The sequence below is a fragment of the Salvelinus namaycush genome, chromosome 6, assembly GCF_016432855.1.
Source record: "Salvelinus namaycush isolate Seneca chromosome 6, SaNama_1.0, whole genome shotgun sequence".
In the NCBI taxonomy this organism is placed as follows: Eukaryota; Metazoa; Chordata; class Actinopteri; order Salmoniformes; family Salmonidae; genus Salvelinus; species Salvelinus namaycush.
Window position 1 is genome coordinate 15,251,588 of NC_052312.1, and position 20,018 is coordinate 15,271,605.

At 40.0% G+C, this 20,018-nt stretch overlaps 2 protein-coding genes across 2 annotated transcripts; both read right to left on the bottom strand.

Annotated features, from left to right (window-relative positions):
- Window positions 1-1,048: 1,048 nt before the first annotated feature.
- Window positions 1,049-8,510, bottom strand: LOC120049685 (mitochondrial fission 1 protein-like). Its single transcript, XM_038996036.1, has 5 exons — window positions 8,385-8,510; window positions 6,865-6,997; window positions 2,456-2,532; window positions 2,154-2,259; window positions 1,049-1,975 (listed from the first exon to the last, which is right to left on the bottom strand). Exons 1-5 carry the CDS (start codon window positions 8,427-8,429, stop codon window positions 1,869-1,871), a joined length of 468 nt encoding a protein of 155 aa, XP_038851964.1. The 5' UTR covers window positions 8,430-8,510; the 3' UTR covers window positions 1,049-1,868.
- A 419-nt stretch (window positions 8,511-8,929) lies between these two features.
- zgc:103586 lies at window positions 8,930-10,613 on the bottom strand. Its single transcript, XM_038995480.1, has 5 exons — window positions 10,442-10,613; window positions 10,156-10,284; window positions 9,896-10,007; window positions 9,498-9,555; window positions 8,930-9,289 (listed from the first exon to the last, which is right to left on the bottom strand). Exons 1-5 carry the CDS (start codon window positions 10,446-10,448, stop codon window positions 9,179-9,181), a joined length of 417 nt encoding a protein of 138 aa, XP_038851408.1. The 5' UTR covers window positions 10,449-10,613; the 3' UTR covers window positions 8,930-9,178.
- Window positions 10,614-20,018: the final 9,405 nt, after the last annotated feature.

Below are 20,018 nucleotides of genomic sequence, written 5' to 3' on the forward strand. Positions count from 1 at the left end.
GTGTTTAAACCCTTTACAATGAAGATCTGTGAAGTTATTTGAATTTTACAAATTATCTTTAAAAGACAGGGTCCTGAAAAAGGAAAGTTTATTTTTTTGCTGAGTTTATGTGTGTGTGTTTGTGGCGTCAATATGCATGTGTGTGTGAGTGTTTTGTGTGTTTGTCCGTGTGTGTGTTGGAGTGTCAGTTTAGTACGTATGTGTGAGTGTGTGGTTAGAGTACAGTGAGCTTACAACGAGCCTGTGCAAGAGTCAGTGCAGAAAAAAATATGAAATAAGAATACAATAAGGGGGTCAATGTAAATAGTTCTGGTAGCCCTTTGATTAACCGCTCTGGTACCGCTTGCCGTGCGATAGCAGAGAGAACAGTTTAGGACTTGGGTGGCTGGAGCCTTTGACAATTGTTAGGGCATTTCCTCTAACACCGCCTGGTATAGAGGTCCTGGATGGCAGGAAGCTTGACCCCAGTGATGTACTGGGCCGTACGCACTACCCTCTGTAGCGCCTTGCGATTGGATGCCGAGCAGTTGCCATACCAAGCGGTGCTGCAACCAGTCAGGATGCACTCGATGGTGCAGCTGTATAACTTTTTGAGGATCTGAGGTCCCATGCCAAATCTTTTCAGCCTCCTGTGGGGGAATAGGCTTTGGGGAGTGCTCTACATGACTGTCTTGGTGTGTTTGGACCGTGATAGGTCCTTAGTGATGTTTACAACCAAGGAACTTGAAACTCTCGACCCGCTCCAAACAGAAGAAAATGGACTGAAACAGGGAGAAGCTACATGAACTAGGGCTACCTGGAGTAGGCTACCTGAACTAATAAGAAATGCTTGTTTTTGTTTTCTGTTGCAAAACCTTTTGCTACGGTTTGCCATAATGAACACAACCCATGCACATGCACATCAACAGTAAAGAGAATGCGAGTTAGACGTGTGAAAACAACGAGCAGGTCAGGGAGGATTGAGGAGTGCAAACTGTACTTTGGTCGATCAATAGACGATCCCTTTAGAGAATGACGTTGATAGATTGAACAGACTGGGAGATGGGTCTGCCAACATTGTGCGTGTATACTAGCTCTGCCCTTTATTCATTTCCTTCCATCCTGTTGATCATTTATAACAATTCAAAACACAACAAAGCATGCAGTGACCCAAACGTGTGGTTGGTTTACACTGAACATCTGCAAGGATTATGATGACAATGATGTATCTTATCTCCAATAGTGCATTCCAAATGTGTACATTAAGAACCATACCAACTTTAAATGAATTAATTTACAATCAAAAGTTGATAAGTCTTGTTATTTTGATGTATTACATTACACCAGATACAAAACAATCATAATCATGTTAGTATCCTGTTATTACGATCACTTGAGTAAATGGTGCTATATTGTGGATAAATACTGTTATTTTGACTTCTACACTGCAAATTAAAGACAAATTAGTTGGGTATTCATCTTGCTAACTAACATACTGAGGGCAGTAAGTCAAGAAATGCCATTCCGTTCAGCTACATATTTTATCACCCTTATTTACACTGTATAATATGGAAGAAAAAAATGTGGCACAATATACTTCTGTATGAATATACACATGTCGAATTCACTGGAATCAAAACACCTGTTAAAATACAAAGACAATTTAAGTGAAATTAAGGCTACTTTCAGAAACCAATCCCCAAACATTATTCCATGGACAATGTGAGTGAGATGTTTTTGGAAGCTCATCGGGTGATCTTCTCATCTTTGGAAACACCATCCATTTCCAACCTTAGTTGAATTTGTTATGGGGGACAAGTTAAGAGAATGCTTGTCGTCAGTCTTTCTTTGAGGTGTGTTAGTAAAGCTAAGGCCCTCCACACTTCATATTAGGACCTCGGACCATGACCCTTAGACACAGCCAATCCGATGAGGCCTGCTAATCCGGCCACGCCCAGGCCGATTCCCCCGACGATCGCCATGCCGACCAAGCCATCTGTGTGGAAAAAAAGTGAATGTCAAAACATGAACATTGCCCTTATTACTTACACCTATCCATCTTCTACCCGTCATGTCCTGCTACATCAGTGATCATGAAGGAGACAAGGAAATTATTCAAATTAGAACTATTGCGTTCCAGCCTTCATATATGCTCCCTGTTCTTCGCCATTCACCTTTTTTTAGAGCCTTGTCTATGAGCTTTTCCAGCTCCAAGGCTTGCTTGTTCCCAGGTTCATTCTTCAGGAGAGTGCGGATGTACTTCAGAGCTTTCTCATAATCCTATGATGATAAAGAGATATATGGAGCGATAGAGAGAGAGAGATACAATTGAGTAAAAGGTGCAATGATATCTTCCACAATCAACTCAGAGATGGGAGACAGAGTAATCTATTTCATTACAATAAATTATCTCTTAAAACCTGGGGGGTAATATTAGTAGTAGTAGTAATAGTAATAATAGTACAGTGAATGTCACCTTAAGTCTGTAGTTGGCCACAGCTAGGTAGAACAGGAAGTCTCTGGCATCGTCCTTTGATCCCTTGTTAACCAGCTCTATAAAACAAATTGAGCAACAGTCCCAGTAACATTATTATAGGCGGGTTAAAACCTTTCTAGGACACACGTTCCGCTAGCGGAACCCCTCGACGACATTCCGCTGAAAAGGCAGCGTGGGAAATTCAAAAAATATATATTTTAGAAATATGTAACTTTCACACATGAACAAGTCCAATACAGCAAATGAAAGATAAACATCTTGTTAATCTACCCATCGTGTCCGATTTAAAAAATGCTTTACAGCAAAAACACAACATATGATTGTTAGATCACCGCCAAGTCCAAAAAACACAGCCATTTTTCCCGCCAAAGATAGGAGTCACAAAAAGCAGAAATAGAGATAAAATTAATCACTAGCCTTTGATGATCTTCATCAGATGACACTCATAGGACATCATGTTACACAATACATGTATGTTTTGTTTGATAATGTGCATATTTATATCCAAAAACCTCAGTTTACATTGGCGCCATGTTCAGAAATGCCTCCAAAATATCCGGAGAAATTGCAGAGAGCCACATCAAATAACAGAAATACTCATCATAAACTCTGATGAAAGATACATGTTTTACATATGATTAAAGATAAACTTGTTCTTAATGCAACCTCTGTGTCAGATTTCAAAAAAACTTTACGGAAAAAGCAAACCATGCAATAATCTGAGACGGCGCTCAGATAGAAACAACATTTCTCCGCCATGTTGGAGTCAACAGAAATACGAAATTACATTATAAATATTCCCTTACCTTTGATGATCTTCATCAGAATGCACTCCCAGGAATCCTAGTTCCACAATAAATTGTTGTTTTGTCCGATAATGTCCATTATTTATGTCCAAATAGCTACTTTTGTTAGCACGTTTAGTACACATATCCAAACGCTCGTGCAGGTCCAGGCAAACTTCGGACGAAAACTTCAAAAAGTTATATTACAGGTCGAGTAAACTTATCAAACTAAGTATAGAATCAATCTTTAGGATGTTGTTATCATAAATATCCAATAACGTTCCAACTGGAGAATTCCTGTGTGTCTATAGAAGTAATGGAACGCAAGTCGATATCATGTGGAATGCGCATGACCAGGACCTGGCTCTCTGCCAGACCACTGACTCAAACAGCTCCCATCCGGCTCAACATCACAGTAGAAGCTTCGTTCAACATTCTACAGACTGTTGACATCTAGTGGAAGCCGTAGGAAGTGCAAACAGATCCTTATCCCACTGGGATTTCAATAGGCGATGAGTTGAAAATCGACCAGCCTCAGAATTCCCACTTCCTGTTTGGATTTTTTCTCAGGTTTTTGCCTGCCATATGAGTTCTGTTATACTCACAGACATCATTCAAACAGTTTTAGAAACTTCAGAGTGTTTTCTATCCAATAGTAATAAGAGTAGGAGGCAGTTCACTCTGGGCACGCTATTCATCCAAAGTGAAAATGCTGCCCTCTATCCCTAAAAGTTTAAGTAGGCCAATGCACTTTACGTTGCACTATGTCAGCATTTCATTCCAAAAAGATCCAATCACTTATATACAGGGCCTTCGGAAAGTATTCAGACCTCGACTTTTTCCACATTTTGATACGTTAGGTATTGTTTTTTAAAATAGTTTCCCCCCCCTCATCAATCTACACACAATACCAATAATGACAAAGCAAAAACAGGTTTAGATTTTTTTGCTCATGTATAAAAAATATAAAAATAAAACTGAAATATTACATTTTCACAAGTATTCAGACCCTTTACTCTGTACTTTATTCAAGCACCTTTGGCATCGATTACAGCCTTGGATGGGGAGCGTCGCCGCACAGCTATTGTCAGGTCGCTCCAGAGATGTTCAAATCGGGTTCAAGTCCGGGCTCTGGCTGGGCCACTCAAGGACATTCAGAGACTTGTCCCGATGCCACTCCTGCGTTGTTTGGCTGTGTGCTTAGGGTCGTTGTCCTGTTGGAAGGTGAACCTTCGCCCCAGTCTGAGGTCCTGAGCGCTCTGGAGTAGGTTTTCATCATGTACGTTGCTCTGTTCATCTTTGCCTCGATCCTGACTAGTCTTCCAGTCCCTGCCACTGAAAGACATCCCCACAGCATGATGCTGACACCACCATGCTTCACAGTAGGGATGGTGCCAGGTTTCCTTCAGAATTTACGCTTGGCATTCAGGCCAAAGATTTCAATCTTGGTTTCATCAGACCAGAGAATCTTGTTTCTCATGGTCTGAGAGTCTTTACGTGCCTTTCTGCAAACTCCATGCGGGCTGTCATATGCATTTTACTGAGGAGGGCTTCCGTCTGGCCACTCTACCGTAAAGGCCTGATTGGTGGAGTGGTGCAGAGATTGGGTTCTTGGTCACCTCCTTGACCAAGGCCCTTCTCCCCCGATTGCTCAGTTTGACCAGCTCTAGGAAGAGTGTTGGTGGTTCCAAACTTCTTCCATTTAGGAATGATGGAAGCCACTGTGTTCTCAGGGACCTTCAATGCTGCAGAAATGTTTTTGTACCTTTCTCCAGATCTGGGTAGGCCATCATTGTAAATAAGAATTTGTTCTTAACTGACTTGCCTAGTTAAATAAAAGGCTCAATAAAATAAATACATAAATCTGTGCCTCGACACAATCCTGTCCAGGAGCTCTACGGACAATTCCTTCAACCTCATGGCTTTGTTTTTGCTCAATCATGCACTGTCAACTGTGGGAAATTATATAAACATCTCAAGAATAATGGAAACAGGATGCACCTCAACTCAATTTCGAGTCTCATCGCAAAGGGTTCGAATACTTCTGTAAATAAGGCTTTTCTGTTTTTTATACATGTGCATACATGTCTAAAAAACTGTTTTTGTTTCGTCATTATGGGGTATTGTGTGTAGATTAGAGGTCGACCGATTAATCGGAATGGCCGATTAATTAGGGCCGATTTCAAGTTTTCATAACAATCAGAAATCAGTATTTTTGGGCCTCGATTTGCCGATTTTTTAAATTATTATTATTATTATTTTTTTTACACCTTTATTTAATCTTTATTTAACTAGGCAAGTCAGTTAAGAACACATTCTTATTTTCAATGACGGCCTAGGAACGGGGCGGAACGACAGATTTTTAACCTTGTCAGCTCGGGGGATCCAATCTTGCAACCTTACAGTTAACTAGTCCAATGCTCTAACACCTGATTACATTGCACTCCACGAGGAGCCTGCCTGTTACGCGAATGCATTAAGCTAAGGTAAGTTGCTAGCTAGCATTAAACTTATCTTATAAAAAACAATCAATCAATGACTGTCATTGCTCCAATGTGTACTTAACCATAAACATCAATGACTTTCTTAAAATCAATACACAAGTATATATTTTTAAACCTGCATATTTAGCTAAAAGAAATACAGGTTAGCAGGCAATATTAACCAGGTGAAATTGTGTCATTTCTCTTGCGTTCATTGCACGCAGAGTCAGGGTATATGCAACAGTTTGGGCCGCCTGGCTCTTTGCGAACTACTTTGCCAGAACTTTACGTAATTATGACATAACATTGAAGGTTGTGCAATGTAACATGAATATTTAGACTCATGGATGCCACCTGTTAGATAAAATACGGAAAGGAATAAACGTTTTGTTTTCGAGGTGATAGTTTCCGGATTAGTCAAAGGTATATGGTTTAGAGAGAAATAGTCGACGCGTTATAATTCCTGTAATAACTTGCGGCTGAACTTGAAAGGGGTTCCTTCGTTATTTTACCGTTCATGTCTTCCATAGAGAATGTCTTGATCTACTTCAAATAAGGTCTGTGTTTCGCGGAGGAGCAGACTGACAGGGGACCATGCAGACAAGCTCTGCTTTCTGCACTACAACCTAAAACTTCTTAACTGGGAATATTGAAGACCCATGAAAGCTGGTGGTTCGTTTTAACATATATTCTCATGTTATTTGAGACTAAATTGATTTTATTTATGTATTATATTAAGTTAAAATAAAAGTGTTCATTGTTCATTCAGTATTGTTGCAATTGTCATTATTACAAAAATGTGTGTGTGTGTATGATATATATATATAAATACTTTTTAAAAAAAATTATAAATCGGCCGATTAATCGGTATCGGCTTTTTTTGTTCTCCAATAATCGGTATCGGCGTTGAAAAATCATAATCGGTCGACCTCTTGTGTAGATTGCTGCGGATTTTTATTTATTGAATCCATTTTAGAATAAGGCTGTAATGTAACAAAATGTGGAAACGGTCAAGGGGTCTGAATACTTTCCGAAGGCACTGTACATCATTATTTTATGAGAGGCATTTGTAAGGATATCTTATTGTCTTCCGAGTACAGAACTACTGTAGGCTACCCACCTTCCAGCAATATGATTCCTTTCTTGATGTCGCCTGAATACTTGCTCCGGGTCAGACACCATGCATATTCAAACTTGGTCTCCTTCGATACGCCCCCCTTCACCAATTCAGAGTTGTACTTCTTCTCAAATTTCTGATGGTCAAAAAACAGAACAAATATGGGTACCTTTAGTGGGTTCAGGGTGTTGATAGTCTTTACTGGTGAATTTACTGAAGGCAGTGATAATAAACAATCTCAATTGTTGTAGCATATTTCAAGACTGTATTCCTGTCATAATAATAAAATAAAAATATTAATCCGAGACCTTTAGTAATGGAAGTTTGATGTTGACAGTACAGTAGCTACATTAATGCTGTATCATGGTCAAGCGTGATATCACTGTGACCTGTATGCTCTAGTCGGCTGGCCCTTGCTACATATTCATCGCCAGACCCACTGGCTCCAGGTCATCTATAAGTCTTTGCTAGGTAAATCTCTGCCTTATCTCAGCTCACTGGTCACGATAACAACACCCACCCGTAGCACGCGCTCCAGCAGGTATATCTCACTGGTCACCCCCAAAGCCAATTCTTCCTTTGGCCGCCTTTCCTTCTAGTTCTCTGCTGCCAATGACTGGAACGAACTGCAAAAATCACTGAAGCTGGAGACTCATATCTCCCTCACTAGCTTCAAGCACCAGCTGTCAGAGCAGCTCACAGATCACTGCACCTGTACATAGCCCATATGTAAATATCCCATCCAACTACCTCATCCCCATACTGTATTTATTTATTTATCTTGCTCCTTTGCACCACAGTATCCCTACTTGCACACTCATCTTCTGCACATCTACCATTCCAGTGTTTCATTGCTATATTCTAATTACTTCGCCACCATGGCTTATTTATTGCCTTACATCCCTTATCCTACCTCATTTGCACACACTGTATATAGACTTTTTCTACTATTTTATTGACTGTATGTTTGTTTATTCCATGTGTAACTGTTGTTGTATGTGTCGAACTGCTTTGCTTTATCTTGGCCAGGTCGCAGTTGTAAATGAGAACTTGTTCTCAACTAGCCTACCTGGTTAAATAAAGGTGAAATGAAAAAAATAAAAAACGCGTGTCGTGCAAGCTAACTAACGTTGGTCGAACAGCATTCAAGATGCAATATGAAAAACACAACAATGCGCTCAACACTTGGCTTTTAAACTTTTCGTTGGATTGAAATATCAATCAAAAGGCTTCATACATATCTGTATACTGTGTAGTTAGGCAAAACGACCCAACAGAACGCAGCTAGTGTTAGTGATTATGTGTAAGGAATGACAGCTAACGTTACTGTAGCTAGCTAGCTACTAGCAATATGGCTAGATAACGTTAGCTAGCATATGTTTCACTTCTACACCTTAACTGTTGTAAACGTTTGATCACATATTAACGAGTGTATCTGGAAAGCTGGGTGTCTCCGACACCGTTGTGTCTAAACATGATACAGCTTTGTTATAAACCAAGAGAATTATAAAACGTAAATTTACCAAAAGGTCTTCGGGTGCTACCAATTCACTCACAACAGCCTCCATGTTTCCGGAAGTAACGGACTGGAAATGCCCACTTTTACCACGTGACAACAGCCTCCAAGTTTCTAGGTTGAAAATACCGTATATTTTCGACCTAGCCATGTTTCCGGAAGTAAGTGACTGGAAACTCCCACTTTTACCACGTGGCAAGCATTTTTTTTTTTTTTTTTACCTTTAACTAGGCAAGTCAGTTAAGAACAAATTCTTATTTACAATGATGACCTACCCCTGCCAAACCCTAACCCGGATGACACTGAGGCAACTGTGCACCGCCCTATGGGATTCCCAATCATGGTCAGTTGTGATACAGCCTGGAATCAAACCAGGGTCTGTAGTGACACCTCTAGCACTGAGATGTAGTGCCTTAGACCGCTGCGCCACTCGGGAGCCCCTAGCTAGCCATATAATTTTAGCAAACATTATATTATTTCCATGTTTCCAATGGAAGACGTTTTTGCTAAATCATATGCAAATACAATAATAAATGAATACACAAACGTACAAACGTTAAAATCATATGGTTTTATTTAATGCAAACAGTCATTTTAATGGTAGTTGAACATAGTTGTATTTTCTCTTCTAACAAAAACGTGTATATAATATTTCTAAATATAAATTCTGCCTGGCTGTACCACTACATCTAAATGGAACGTGGCGAGAATAAGTATTTTGAATGTGAAATATCATATCTATACTGTGTGAATTACTGTAACTGTGTAGGCTAACTATTGCTATGTCCATGGCTGTGTCAGTTAATGTCCTAGGTGAGCTGGGGAGAAAGCTAGAGGGAGCAGTTCTTTGAGCCTGGTTTCTTTGTATGATCCATCTGGCTTAGTCAAGTACACAACCCAATCTGTTCCAAACTGGGGAGAGAGAGAAAGAGTGAGAGAGAGAGTGACTTATAACACAGTTGACAATTACATATCTATATATATATCATGTAACTCTATAAGAAAGTAGTACAATTTTTATAAAGATTTAGAGGCACATTGTGTACAAACATAATCCTTGCCTGCTGCCTGTGGATATATTATTATATTTTGTTCTGTGAAATATCAGTGGTGACCTTACCTCAATGAGCACCTGCCGACAAGCTCCACAAGGTCCCACAAAACTATCTTTGATGTCACTACAGAACGCACACACACACACACACACACACACACACACACACACACACACACACACACACACACACACACACACACACACACACACACACACACAGAGAACTTGCTTTGGCAATGTAAACATATGATTCACATTCCAATAAAGCCCCTTAAATTGAAAATGTAATTAAATGGAAATTGAATTGAGAGAGAGAGAAAGAAGAAAAAAAACAGCCAGAGACATGGTTAGCCTGGTTATTAGAGATCATGGTTATAGACAATTCAATATGTTCAGTCTCACCAGTCATAGAAGTAATTTAGAAGGTATGAATATGGAGGGCTACTGGGCCAGTATCTCACCATGTAACAGCGATAGCACTGAATTTCCTGTGTCCCTCTGCTATGGCTCTCTGTATTGCTGTTCGCTCAGCACATACTGTGAGGCCAAAAGAGGCATTTTCCACATTGCAACCTATTACACAAACAACCACACACAAAGGACAACATATTCCATGTCGAAATCAATTTCACTGCAATTAGCATAAAATGTCAAATGTGCTGTTGAGAGAGTAAAAGTGACACCAGTCAGTAATATCTAAGCTCCTTGACTAAGATATTACCCGTAATTATAGCGCCGTCTGCTGTCAATATGGCGGCACCGACCGGGAACCGGCTGTAGGGGCAATATGCCATTTCCCGTGCAAGCATGCACTTTAAAACGAGCTCCTTGACTTTTGCGTTGTCTGTGCCTGGGATATGAGTAGGACACTGAATAAATAAAATCAACACAAACTTACAAACGTAATGCTTTTAACTCTGTCTGTCACATTTAGGATTGTCCTACTCTGTGTTTAAAATACTGTTGGCAATAAAAGATAGCGGTCTCTCTATTGTTAGTGCACTTGCCTGCCATATCAGTTGGAATCGAAAAGGGTCTTCCACAAGTAGGCTATGCAACTTTGAATCCTTTTGAAACTGAGAAATTGGAGATCAGAGTAGGACAACTTCATTCAAGTTACGGTACCGAGGCAGCAGCGCACAAGTTGGTTTTGTCTTGCAAATGTATCATCTTACATCAGAAGGGACTAACTCCCGCTTGTGTAATGTTGACCTCTACGCCATTGGTTCGTTGAACGTGTGCGTCATTTTGGGGAGATATGCAATGTGCCACCAGCCACAGCGGAACCAGGCATTTCGTTGTTCTGTTGAGAGAATAACTACAGTAAACACACATTCAAAGAATACATTCACACACATTTACATATTTTGCAAGGTGACCAGTTTTCTTACTAGCTTTATTTGTAATTAAAGTGACAAAAAGGCTTGCATACACACACAGTGGTGTATGGGGCTATAGGTATATGCTCATATACCCACTTTTTTGTTTGGCGTTTGGCGAGTTTTTTTTCTACACCGCATTTCGATTATCTAGACCTCAAGAGGGCGATATTGCACCTTCTCACACCATGTGTGAATTAATTGTCATGTGTGAATACTAATACATTATCCAATTAGTCCAAAATAAATTTCCAACCATATGGATTGACTCAACGGAAATGTTTGCCTGCAATTATTCTCATCAGCAACCTACAATTTAGCCTAATGCACATATCTTAAGGAAATTAGCCGTCAACATAAATCATATTTAATTGTCTGTTATCAAGATTATATGAGAATAATAGGCATTTTATCGAAGGAAATGTAATCTATTTCCGAACAAAGTAGCCATTTTTATTCACTATAGAAATACATGTAAAAACGTAAATGCTGAGGATATGGCTTCTGCAAGCACCAACATCCCTCAGAAAAGTTGACGATCCCAAAATGCACACATTATTTAACACATATGTAAAGAACGGAGGCGCAGTCTGTTAAAAAAACCTGAAAGCCTCTCATATTAACGTACGAACCCACTAACACTCAAGACCAATATGTTCTTAATGTTTTTTTAGGAGAGCTTGGTGATAAGGTGTAGGCCTATTTACAGGCAATGAACTATTCAACAGTGTCAGAATAGCTATCATTCAGAGTACCTGCGCTTTTACGCGTGCTTAGTGGAGTAGTGGAGGTGGAGAAGCATATCTCTCCAAATACTGTGGTCTTAACAGAGTTGGGGAAGTTGTTGCGTTATTTCTATAGCGAATAAAAATAGGCTAGTCATTTATGTTCTGAGAATAGTTGACATTTTCCCCTCTACATTTTCTGATATAAAAATGGCTAACAAGGCAGGTGCGGCAATACCCACTAGGGTTGAATATTTCCCAGTATTTTACAAATGTTCCATTCGAGAGGGTACCCGGTATGTCAAAACCGGAAGTGTCAATAAAAAGCATTATAAAGCATATAAATATGTCTGGATTTAATTAGAGCTTTGATCAGCATGAAAGTTCTAACCTGATGCTACCTGAGCCTGATGAGCCATGTATTAAAAACATTTTATGAGCCCTACAATAAGGAAATGCAATGAGTCCAAGCCCAAAAAATGCCCAAATGATTTTGCCTTTATCCAATACCTATAGGCTATATCAGTGGTTCCCAAACTTTTTCTAGTCCCGTACCCCTTCAAACATTCAACCTCCAGCTGCGTACCCCCTCTAGCACCAGGGTCGGAGCACTCTGAAATGTTTTTGTTGTTGTTGCCATCATTGTAAGCCTGCCACACACATACTATATGATACATTTATTAAACATAAGAATGAGTGTGAGTTTTTATCACAACCCGGCTCGTGGGAAGTGACAAAGAGCTCTTATAGGACCAGGGCACAAATAATTGTAAAGGTTTTCTTCCAGGGGTGAAGGAGAGGACCAAAGTGCAGCGCGGCTAGTGTTAAACATGTTTAATACAAACACAAGTGAAACACTACAAACAACCTACAAAATAACAAACGTGCAAAACCGATACAGACCTATCTGGTGCAGAACACAAACACAGAGACAGGTAACAAACACCCACAAAATCCCAACACAAAACAAGCCTCCTATATATGAGTCTCAATCAGAGACAACGACTACCATCTGTCTCTGATTGAGAACCCACACTAGGCTGACATAGAAACAGACAAACTAGACACACAACATAGAATTCCCACCCAGCTCACGTCCTGACCAACTAAACCAGGGGTGTCAAACTCATTCCACGGAGGGCCTAGTGTCTGCAGGTTTTTGGTTTTTCCTTTCAATAAAGCCCTAGACAACCAGGTGTGGGGAGTTCCTAACTAATTAGTGATGTTAATTCATCAATCAAGTACAAGGGAGGAGCGAAAACCCGCAGACACTCGGCCCCCCGTGGAATGAGTTTGACACCTGTGAACTAAACACATACAAAACAACAGAAAACAGGTCAGGAACGTGACAATAATAATATAATAATAATCAATAATTTTGCTCTTTATTTAGCCATCTTACATTTAAAACCTTATCTGTTCATCTAAAATTGTGAATAACTCACCACAGGTTAATGAGAAGGGTGTGCTTGAAAGGATGCACATAACTCTGCAATGTTGGGTTGTATTGGAGAGAGTCTCAGTCTTAAATCATTTCCCACACACAGTCTGTGCCTGTATTTAGTTTTCATGCTAGTGAGGGAAGAGAATCCACTCTCACAGAGGTACGTGGTTGCAAAGGGCATCAGAGTCTTAACAGCGCGATTTGCCAAGGCAAGAAACTCTGAGCGCAGCCCTAACCAGAAATTTGGAAGTGGCTTCTGATTAAATTAAATTTTCACAGAACCACTTGTTGCAATTTCGATGAGGCTCTTGTTCACATATCGGTAAGTGGACTGGAGGCAGGTCATGAAAGGTATAACGAATCCAGTTGTTTGTGTTGTCCGTTTCAGGAAAGTACCTGCGTAATTGCGCACCTAGCTCACTCAGGTGCTTCGCTATATCACATTTGACATTGTCCGTAAGCTTGAGTTCATTTGCAAAAAAAAAATCATCCAATCATACAAATCAAATTTCTATTATTATAATAATTAAAAAAATGTGAATCACATTTTTATTTGGTGTACCCCCGACGGCATTGCGTGTACCCCAGTTAGGGAATACCTGGGCTATATGATAAGTGGCGAGCCATTATTCAAGGCAGGTGCGGCAATGTAATAACATTTTAAAATATATATATTAAAGCCTCATGCTAACATGGTCTCTTTTTTGCGTTCTTGAGTAAGGCAGCTCCAAAATGCAGGTGTTTCAGCCTAGCTCAGTGCTTTCTGTGGTGGGGCAGCCAGCTGAAAATACAGAGCGTAGGGGTTGGTAATGTTCTCTAGTTGCGCCGTGAGTAGCTCAGTGTTCTGTCACTCATGATGACAATATGTCACCGCAAAATCTACAGGGAGAGCTCGAAAATCCGAGCCTCTTGGGTGCTGCCATAGATTTACATTAGAAGTGCACATCCAATAAGGCTCAAGGTCATTGACCACAGATAAAATGATGACAAATCGTTATATCAACCGTAGCTTTGATTGGACTGATATCATACTTTCCAAATCTTAGCTAGCAAGCTAGACAAGCAGTCATCATCAAGAATCAAGTCCACAATCTACTGGCAAATCCTTTTTAATCCTTGAAGAGGATTTTGCCAAGAGTGTGCAAAGCTATCATCAAGGCAAAGGGTGGATATTTTAAGAATCTGTTTGTTTAACACTTTTTTGGTTACTACATGATTGCATATGTGCTATTTCATAGTTTTAAGTTCTTCACTGTTATTCTACAATGTAGAAAAGAGTAAAAATAAAGAAAAACCCTTGAATAAGTAGGTGTGTCCCAACTTTTGGCCGGTAGTGTAAGTATTCAGACCCTTTACTAAGTACTTTGTTGAAGCACCGTTGGCAGCGATTAATGCCTTGAGTCTTCTTGGGTATGATGCTACAAGCTTGGCACACCTGTATTTGGGGAATTTCTCCCATTCTTCTCTGCAGATCCTCTCAAGCTATGTCAGGGTGGATGGGGAGTGTTGCTGCAAAGCTGTTTTCAGGTCTCTCCAGAGATGTTTGATCGGGTTCAAGTCCGGGCTCTGGCTTGACCACTCAAGGACATTCAGAGACTTGTCCCGATGCCACTCCTGCGTTGTCTTGGCTGTATACTTAGGGTCATTGTTCTGTTGGAAGGTGAACCTTCGCCCCAGTCTGAGGTCCTTAGCGCTCTGGAGCAGGCTTTCATCAAGGATCTCTCTGTACTTTTCTCTGTTCAACTTTCCCTTGAACCTGACTAGTCTCCCAGTCCCTGCCTCTGAAAAACATCCCCAAGGCATTATGCTGCCACCACCATGCTTCACCGTAGGGATGGTGCCAGGTTTCCTCCAGATGTGACAATTGGCATTCAGGCCAAAGAGATACATTTTGGTTTCATCAGACCAGAGAATCTTGTTTCTCATGGTCTGAGAGTCCTTTAGGTGCGTTTAGGCAAACTCCAAGCGGGCTTTCACGTGCCTTTTACTGAGGAGTGGTTTCTGTCTGACCACTCTTCCATAAAGGCCTGATTGGTGGAGTGGTGCAGAGATGGGAGAACCTTCCAGAAGGACAACCATCTCCACAGAGTATCTGTGATGCTCTTTCAGAGTGACTATCGGGTTCTTGGTCACCTCCCTGACCAAGGCCCTTCTTCCACAATTGCTCAGTTTGGCCGTGCGGCCAGGTCTCGGAAGAGTCATTATGGGCTATTGTGTGTAGATTGATGAGGGACATTTATATGTAATCAATTTTAGAATAAGGCTGTAACGTAACAAATTGTGGAAAAACTTAAGGGGTCTGAAAACTTTCCGAATGCATTGTATATGCTCTCTTTGGTAAATAAATGAAACTAGCTCCTTTAGGATAATCTTTTTGAGTGTGAACTGTATTACTGTAATGTATTGTATTATACTGTATTATATGGACTGGAATTAAGCAGATCGTTCAAACCATAATAAAGCAGAAGAGAACATGCAATGCTCACATGCAGCCTTCAAAGTTACAAGTATAGGCTAGCGAATTTGATTTAAATTTTGAAATATAATAGGGCCTTTTTGTATAGGATAATTAGTAGACTAACGCATATACACTACCGTTCAAAAGTTTGGGGCCACTTAGAAATGTCCTTGTTTTTTAAAGAAAAGCATGTTTTTTTGTCCATTAAAATAACATAAAATTGGTCAGAAATACAGTGTAGACAATGTTAATGTTGTAAATGACTATTGTAGCTGGAAGCGGCTGATTTTTTATGGAATATCTACGTAGGCGTACAGAGGCCCATTATCAGCAACCATCACTCCTGTGTTCCAATGGCACGTTGTGTTAGTTAATCCAAGTTTATCATTTTAAAAGGCTAATTGATCATTAGAAAACCCTTTTGCAATTATGTTAGCACAGCTGAAAACTGTTGTTCTGATTAAAGAAGCAATACAACTGGCCTTCTTTAGACTAGTTGAGTATCTGGAGCATCAGCAGTTGTGGGTTCGATTACAGGCTCAAACTGGCCAGAAAAAATAACTTTCTTCTGAAACTCGTCGGTCTATTCTTGTTCTGAGAAATGAAGGCTATTCCATGGGAGAAATTGCCAAGAAAGTGAAGATCTCATACAACGCTGTGCACTACTCCCTTCACAGAACAGCGCAAACTGTCTCTAACCACAACTGAGCAAGAGAATAGGTACATCAGAGTGTCTAGTTTGAGAAACAAACACCTTACAAGTCCTCAACTGGCAGCTTCATTAAATAGTACCCGCAAAACACCAGTCTCAACGTCAACAGTGAAGAGGCAACTCCGGGATGCTGGCCTTCTAGTCAGAGTTCCTGTGTCCAGTGTCTGTGCTCTTTTCCCATCTTAATCTTTTCTTTTTATTGGCCAGTCTGAGATATGGCTATTTCTTTTCAAATCTGAGAGAGAGAAAGACTGCAAGAGAAAGCAAGCGCGTGCACTGATTTAAAGCAACGATATTCGAGTGATAGGCTGTTTTAAAACTCTGCAGCTGCACAAATAAAACATCTTTACAATTTAAAACCAAGGTGACCCCAAAAGCCAGATGGAGATGGGTAAATTAGACAAGCATTCAGTCTTTATATTACTGTAGCATAGGCTATGCTGCAGGAAATGTAGGCCTCCTTGTCACAAGAAAAAAAGTTACCATAATGAGATGATAGGTCTACATGCATTGTGAACTGCGTTCCATACTGAGATGGACTGTCTGTCACCACCCTGAGTGTTGATTCATCATGCAGAGGCCACAGAGAAGCCAGATTTAGACATTGCATATCATTTAACAATTCCATTTCACGCCATGCTGTTCATGGAAATAATTTATTATAATTTACTGGTTTCTGAAGGTTATTTATTCCGGGAAAAGTGAGTGGTTTTGGGTGGTAAATCACGGTAAATCTAGGTAACCCGGTTCCCACCATTCAACCCTAATACCCATATGTTAAGAACAGACAGCAAATATGTTTTTGTTGATTGACGTCTTGTTATGCAAGGATGAGACTGCTTCGCTATATCATCCACAACCTTCTAAGATAGAAGTACTCTTCTGAGACAGCATAATGTGTTTTTTTTGTCAGATGTCTGTCTATCCTGTTTTTCTTTTTACATTCTAATGCTGAATTGCAGGATATATTATTGTCTGCAAAGAGTGTCCCAGCAGGGCATTTGCTTGCTCTTTTTTGTTAAGGATATTGGGATTTGGATTTTTTATATTTTCTGATTGGATTCATAGTCTCCCCTTTAACTGTCCTAATTGCCCCATTTTTATAACCTCTGATGTTCAGGGATTGAGTCTGTTGGAGAGGATCAGCTTGAGCAAAGTGAGGTGTAGAATCACTGATCTACAAATAGTATTCCCTGCCAAATAATAGGCTTTGTGCAATTAAGATTTGTAGTCACTGGAGGAAAAGGGAATCAAGTCTCAACTCTGATTCCCGGCAGTGCTTTGGGTATGGAAGGGAACACAGATGATGGAGTTCACAAGCATTGATGAAGCCCTGAGCAGGCTGCAGGAAACCTTTCCAGTTGAAAGAGAGCCCAGTGACCTGAGGGGAGGAAGAAGCAGAAAAAGGTGATAATACAGTGATGCCCAAGACCAGTTTACGGTGCATTTGGAAAGTATTCAGACCCCTTGACTTTTTCCACATTTTGTTACGTAACAGCCTTATTCTAAAATTGATTAAATTCTTTATTTTCCTCATCAACCAACACAATACCCCATAATGACAAAGCGAAAACAGGTTTTTAGAATATTTACAAATGTATTAAAATAAAAAAACTGAAATACCTTATTTACATAAGTATTCAGACCCATAGCTATGAAACTCGAAATTGAGTTGATTCAATTGATTGGGCATGATTTGGAAAGGCACACAAATCAAATCAAATCACATTTTATTGGTCCCATACACGTATTTAGTAGATGTTATTGCGGGTGTAGCAAAATGTTTGTGTCCCTAGCTCCAACAGTGCAGTAATATCTAACAATTCACACCAATACACACAAATCTAATAGTAAAATAATTAAATTAAGAAATACATAAATATTAGGACGAGCAATGGAGGAGTGGCATTGACTATAATACAATAAAATATAATATAGTATATACATATGAAATGAGTAAAGCAGTATGTAAACATTATTAAATTGAATAGTGTTCCATTATTAAAGTGACCAGTGATTCCATGTCTATGTATATAGGGCAGCAGCCTCTAAGGTGCAGGGTTGAGTAACCGGGTGGTAGCCAGTTAGTGATGGCAGTCTACACCTGTCTATATATGGTTCCACAGTTAACAGTGCACGTCAGAGCAAAAACTGAGCCATGAGGTTGAAGGAATTGTCCGTAGAGCTCTGAGACAGGATTGTGTCGTATGCACAGACAGGGGTCCGAATACTTTCTGAAGGCACTGAATGTGTCTGTGCATATGAATGGGAGAGTGAATATGAATATGTGTAGGAGGGCGGGAGAGATTTGGTGTGCGGAGGCATAGGGTATACTATATGTTGTATGTGAATGAAGGAGAATGGATAAGTAAATAGATGTATGGAGAGGTGTAAATGGTTCTGAGAAGAAGGGAGTGGGGAAAAGACGGGAGGTTGGGATAAACTCGGCCTGGTTGGGTAAGAGAAGGCAAAGATAGGAGGGGATGATGATAAGCTTGGCTTGGGTGGGCAAAGGTGTGTAAGAATGGGAGGGTGGGACAAGCGTGGCTTGGGTGGGCTAGGGTGAGTAAAGATGGGAGTTTGGGATACGCTTGGCTTGGGTGGGGTAAAGGGGGGACAACTGTAATTGTATAAAAAAATGTGTGACTTGCAAACCTGCTGTAAAATGAATAAGAGTCCTGAAAAGACTAGGAAAGGATGTCAAATCATTATTATTCCTTGTTTGTCATTATAGCTAAGATTCAATGGTGGTTATTGGTGAAAATCGAGAGGGGCTTAATCCAGGGGACTCGGATGGGGTGACTGGGAGGGCATCAGACACTTCTCTGAGGTGTGCATGGGGCCTCCACTCATCCCATTTCAGTCACTTGGTGGACCCACTCTCCCCAAGTAGACCCCCACCAGCCACTATACTTTAATTTAATTTCTAAGGTAATACAAACTGGCCACAGTACTTAAGTAACAGTCTTTCTCCAATGTATGTACAATGACATAATCCACATTTTTTTTGTTGGTACATTAGGAGAGGAGTTGGAGTTTAAAAGCCCTAAAAAGGCAAAGCGCCTCATAGTACAACGTAGACCAACAAAATCCAATTTATCACATGGAATATGCACGGGCTTCATCATAGCATATCAAATCAAATTTCAAATCAAATTTATTTATATAGCCCTTCTTACATCAGCTGATATCTCAAAGTGCTATACAGAAACCCAGCCTAAAACCCCAAACAGCAAGCAATGCAGGTGTAGAAGCATGGTGGCTAGGAAAAACTCCCTAGAAAGACTCTCTGTGGTCACTAAAGATCCCATGGCACTTATTGAAAGAGTAGGGGTGTGAACCTGAGTGTCCTAGCTAAATCCCCCATCTGACCCTCATACCATCACGGTCACTTAATCATCCCCAGCTTCCAATTGGCTCATTCACCTTCCTCCTCTCCCCTGTAACTATTCCCCAGGTCATTGCTGTAAATGAGAATGTGTTCTCAGTCAATTTACCTGGTTAAATACAATTACAGACCAAGTTTAATAAATTGTGACAATAAAATAATAACAAAGCTCGTAAGCAATATAATGGCAAAAGTATTACCAGACTTGATACATATCAATCAAACAGGGTTTATTAAAAATAGACATTTGCAAATACAATAAAATGTTTCAGTTTAATGCAGTACGCTAAAAAACAAGATGCATTTATCAATAATCGTTGTTGATGCCGAAAAGGCTTTAGACTGTCTTGAATGGCCTTTTCTATTTAAAACTTTGGAAGCTTTCAGCTTTCCAGCTGAAATAATACATTTAATAAAAATATTATAAAAATGTCCTAAAACAAATATATACACAAATAATACATTATTGGATGAAATT

What these genes read in the sequence shown, in the direction of transcription:
- LOC120049685 (XM_038996036.1), bottom strand. Translation starts at nt 8,429, where the DNA reads ATGGAGGCTGTTGTGAGTGAATTGGTAGCACCCGAAGACCTTTTG. An exon ending in AGGAATCATATTGCTGGAAG is followed by an intron (nt 2,533 to 6,864) that starts GTGGGTAGCCTA and finishes TTTGTTTTATAG; the next exon opens with AGCTGGTTAACAAGGGATCA. An exon ending in AGACAAGGCTCTAAAAAAAG is followed by an intron (nt 1,976 to 2,153) that starts GTGAATGGCGAA and finishes TTTTCCACACAG; the next exon opens with ATGGCTTGGTCGGCATGGCG.
- zgc:103586 (XM_038995480.1), bottom strand. An exon ending in AGACGGCGCTATAATTACGG is followed by an intron (nt 10,008 to 10,155) that starts GTAATATCTTAG and finishes TTTGTGTAATAG; the next exon opens with GTTGCAATGTGGAAAATGCC. An exon ending in AGTGCTATCGCTGTTACATG is followed by an intron (nt 9,556 to 9,895) that starts GTGAGATACTGG and finishes TGCGTTCTGTAG; the next exon opens with TGACATCAAAGATAGTTTTG.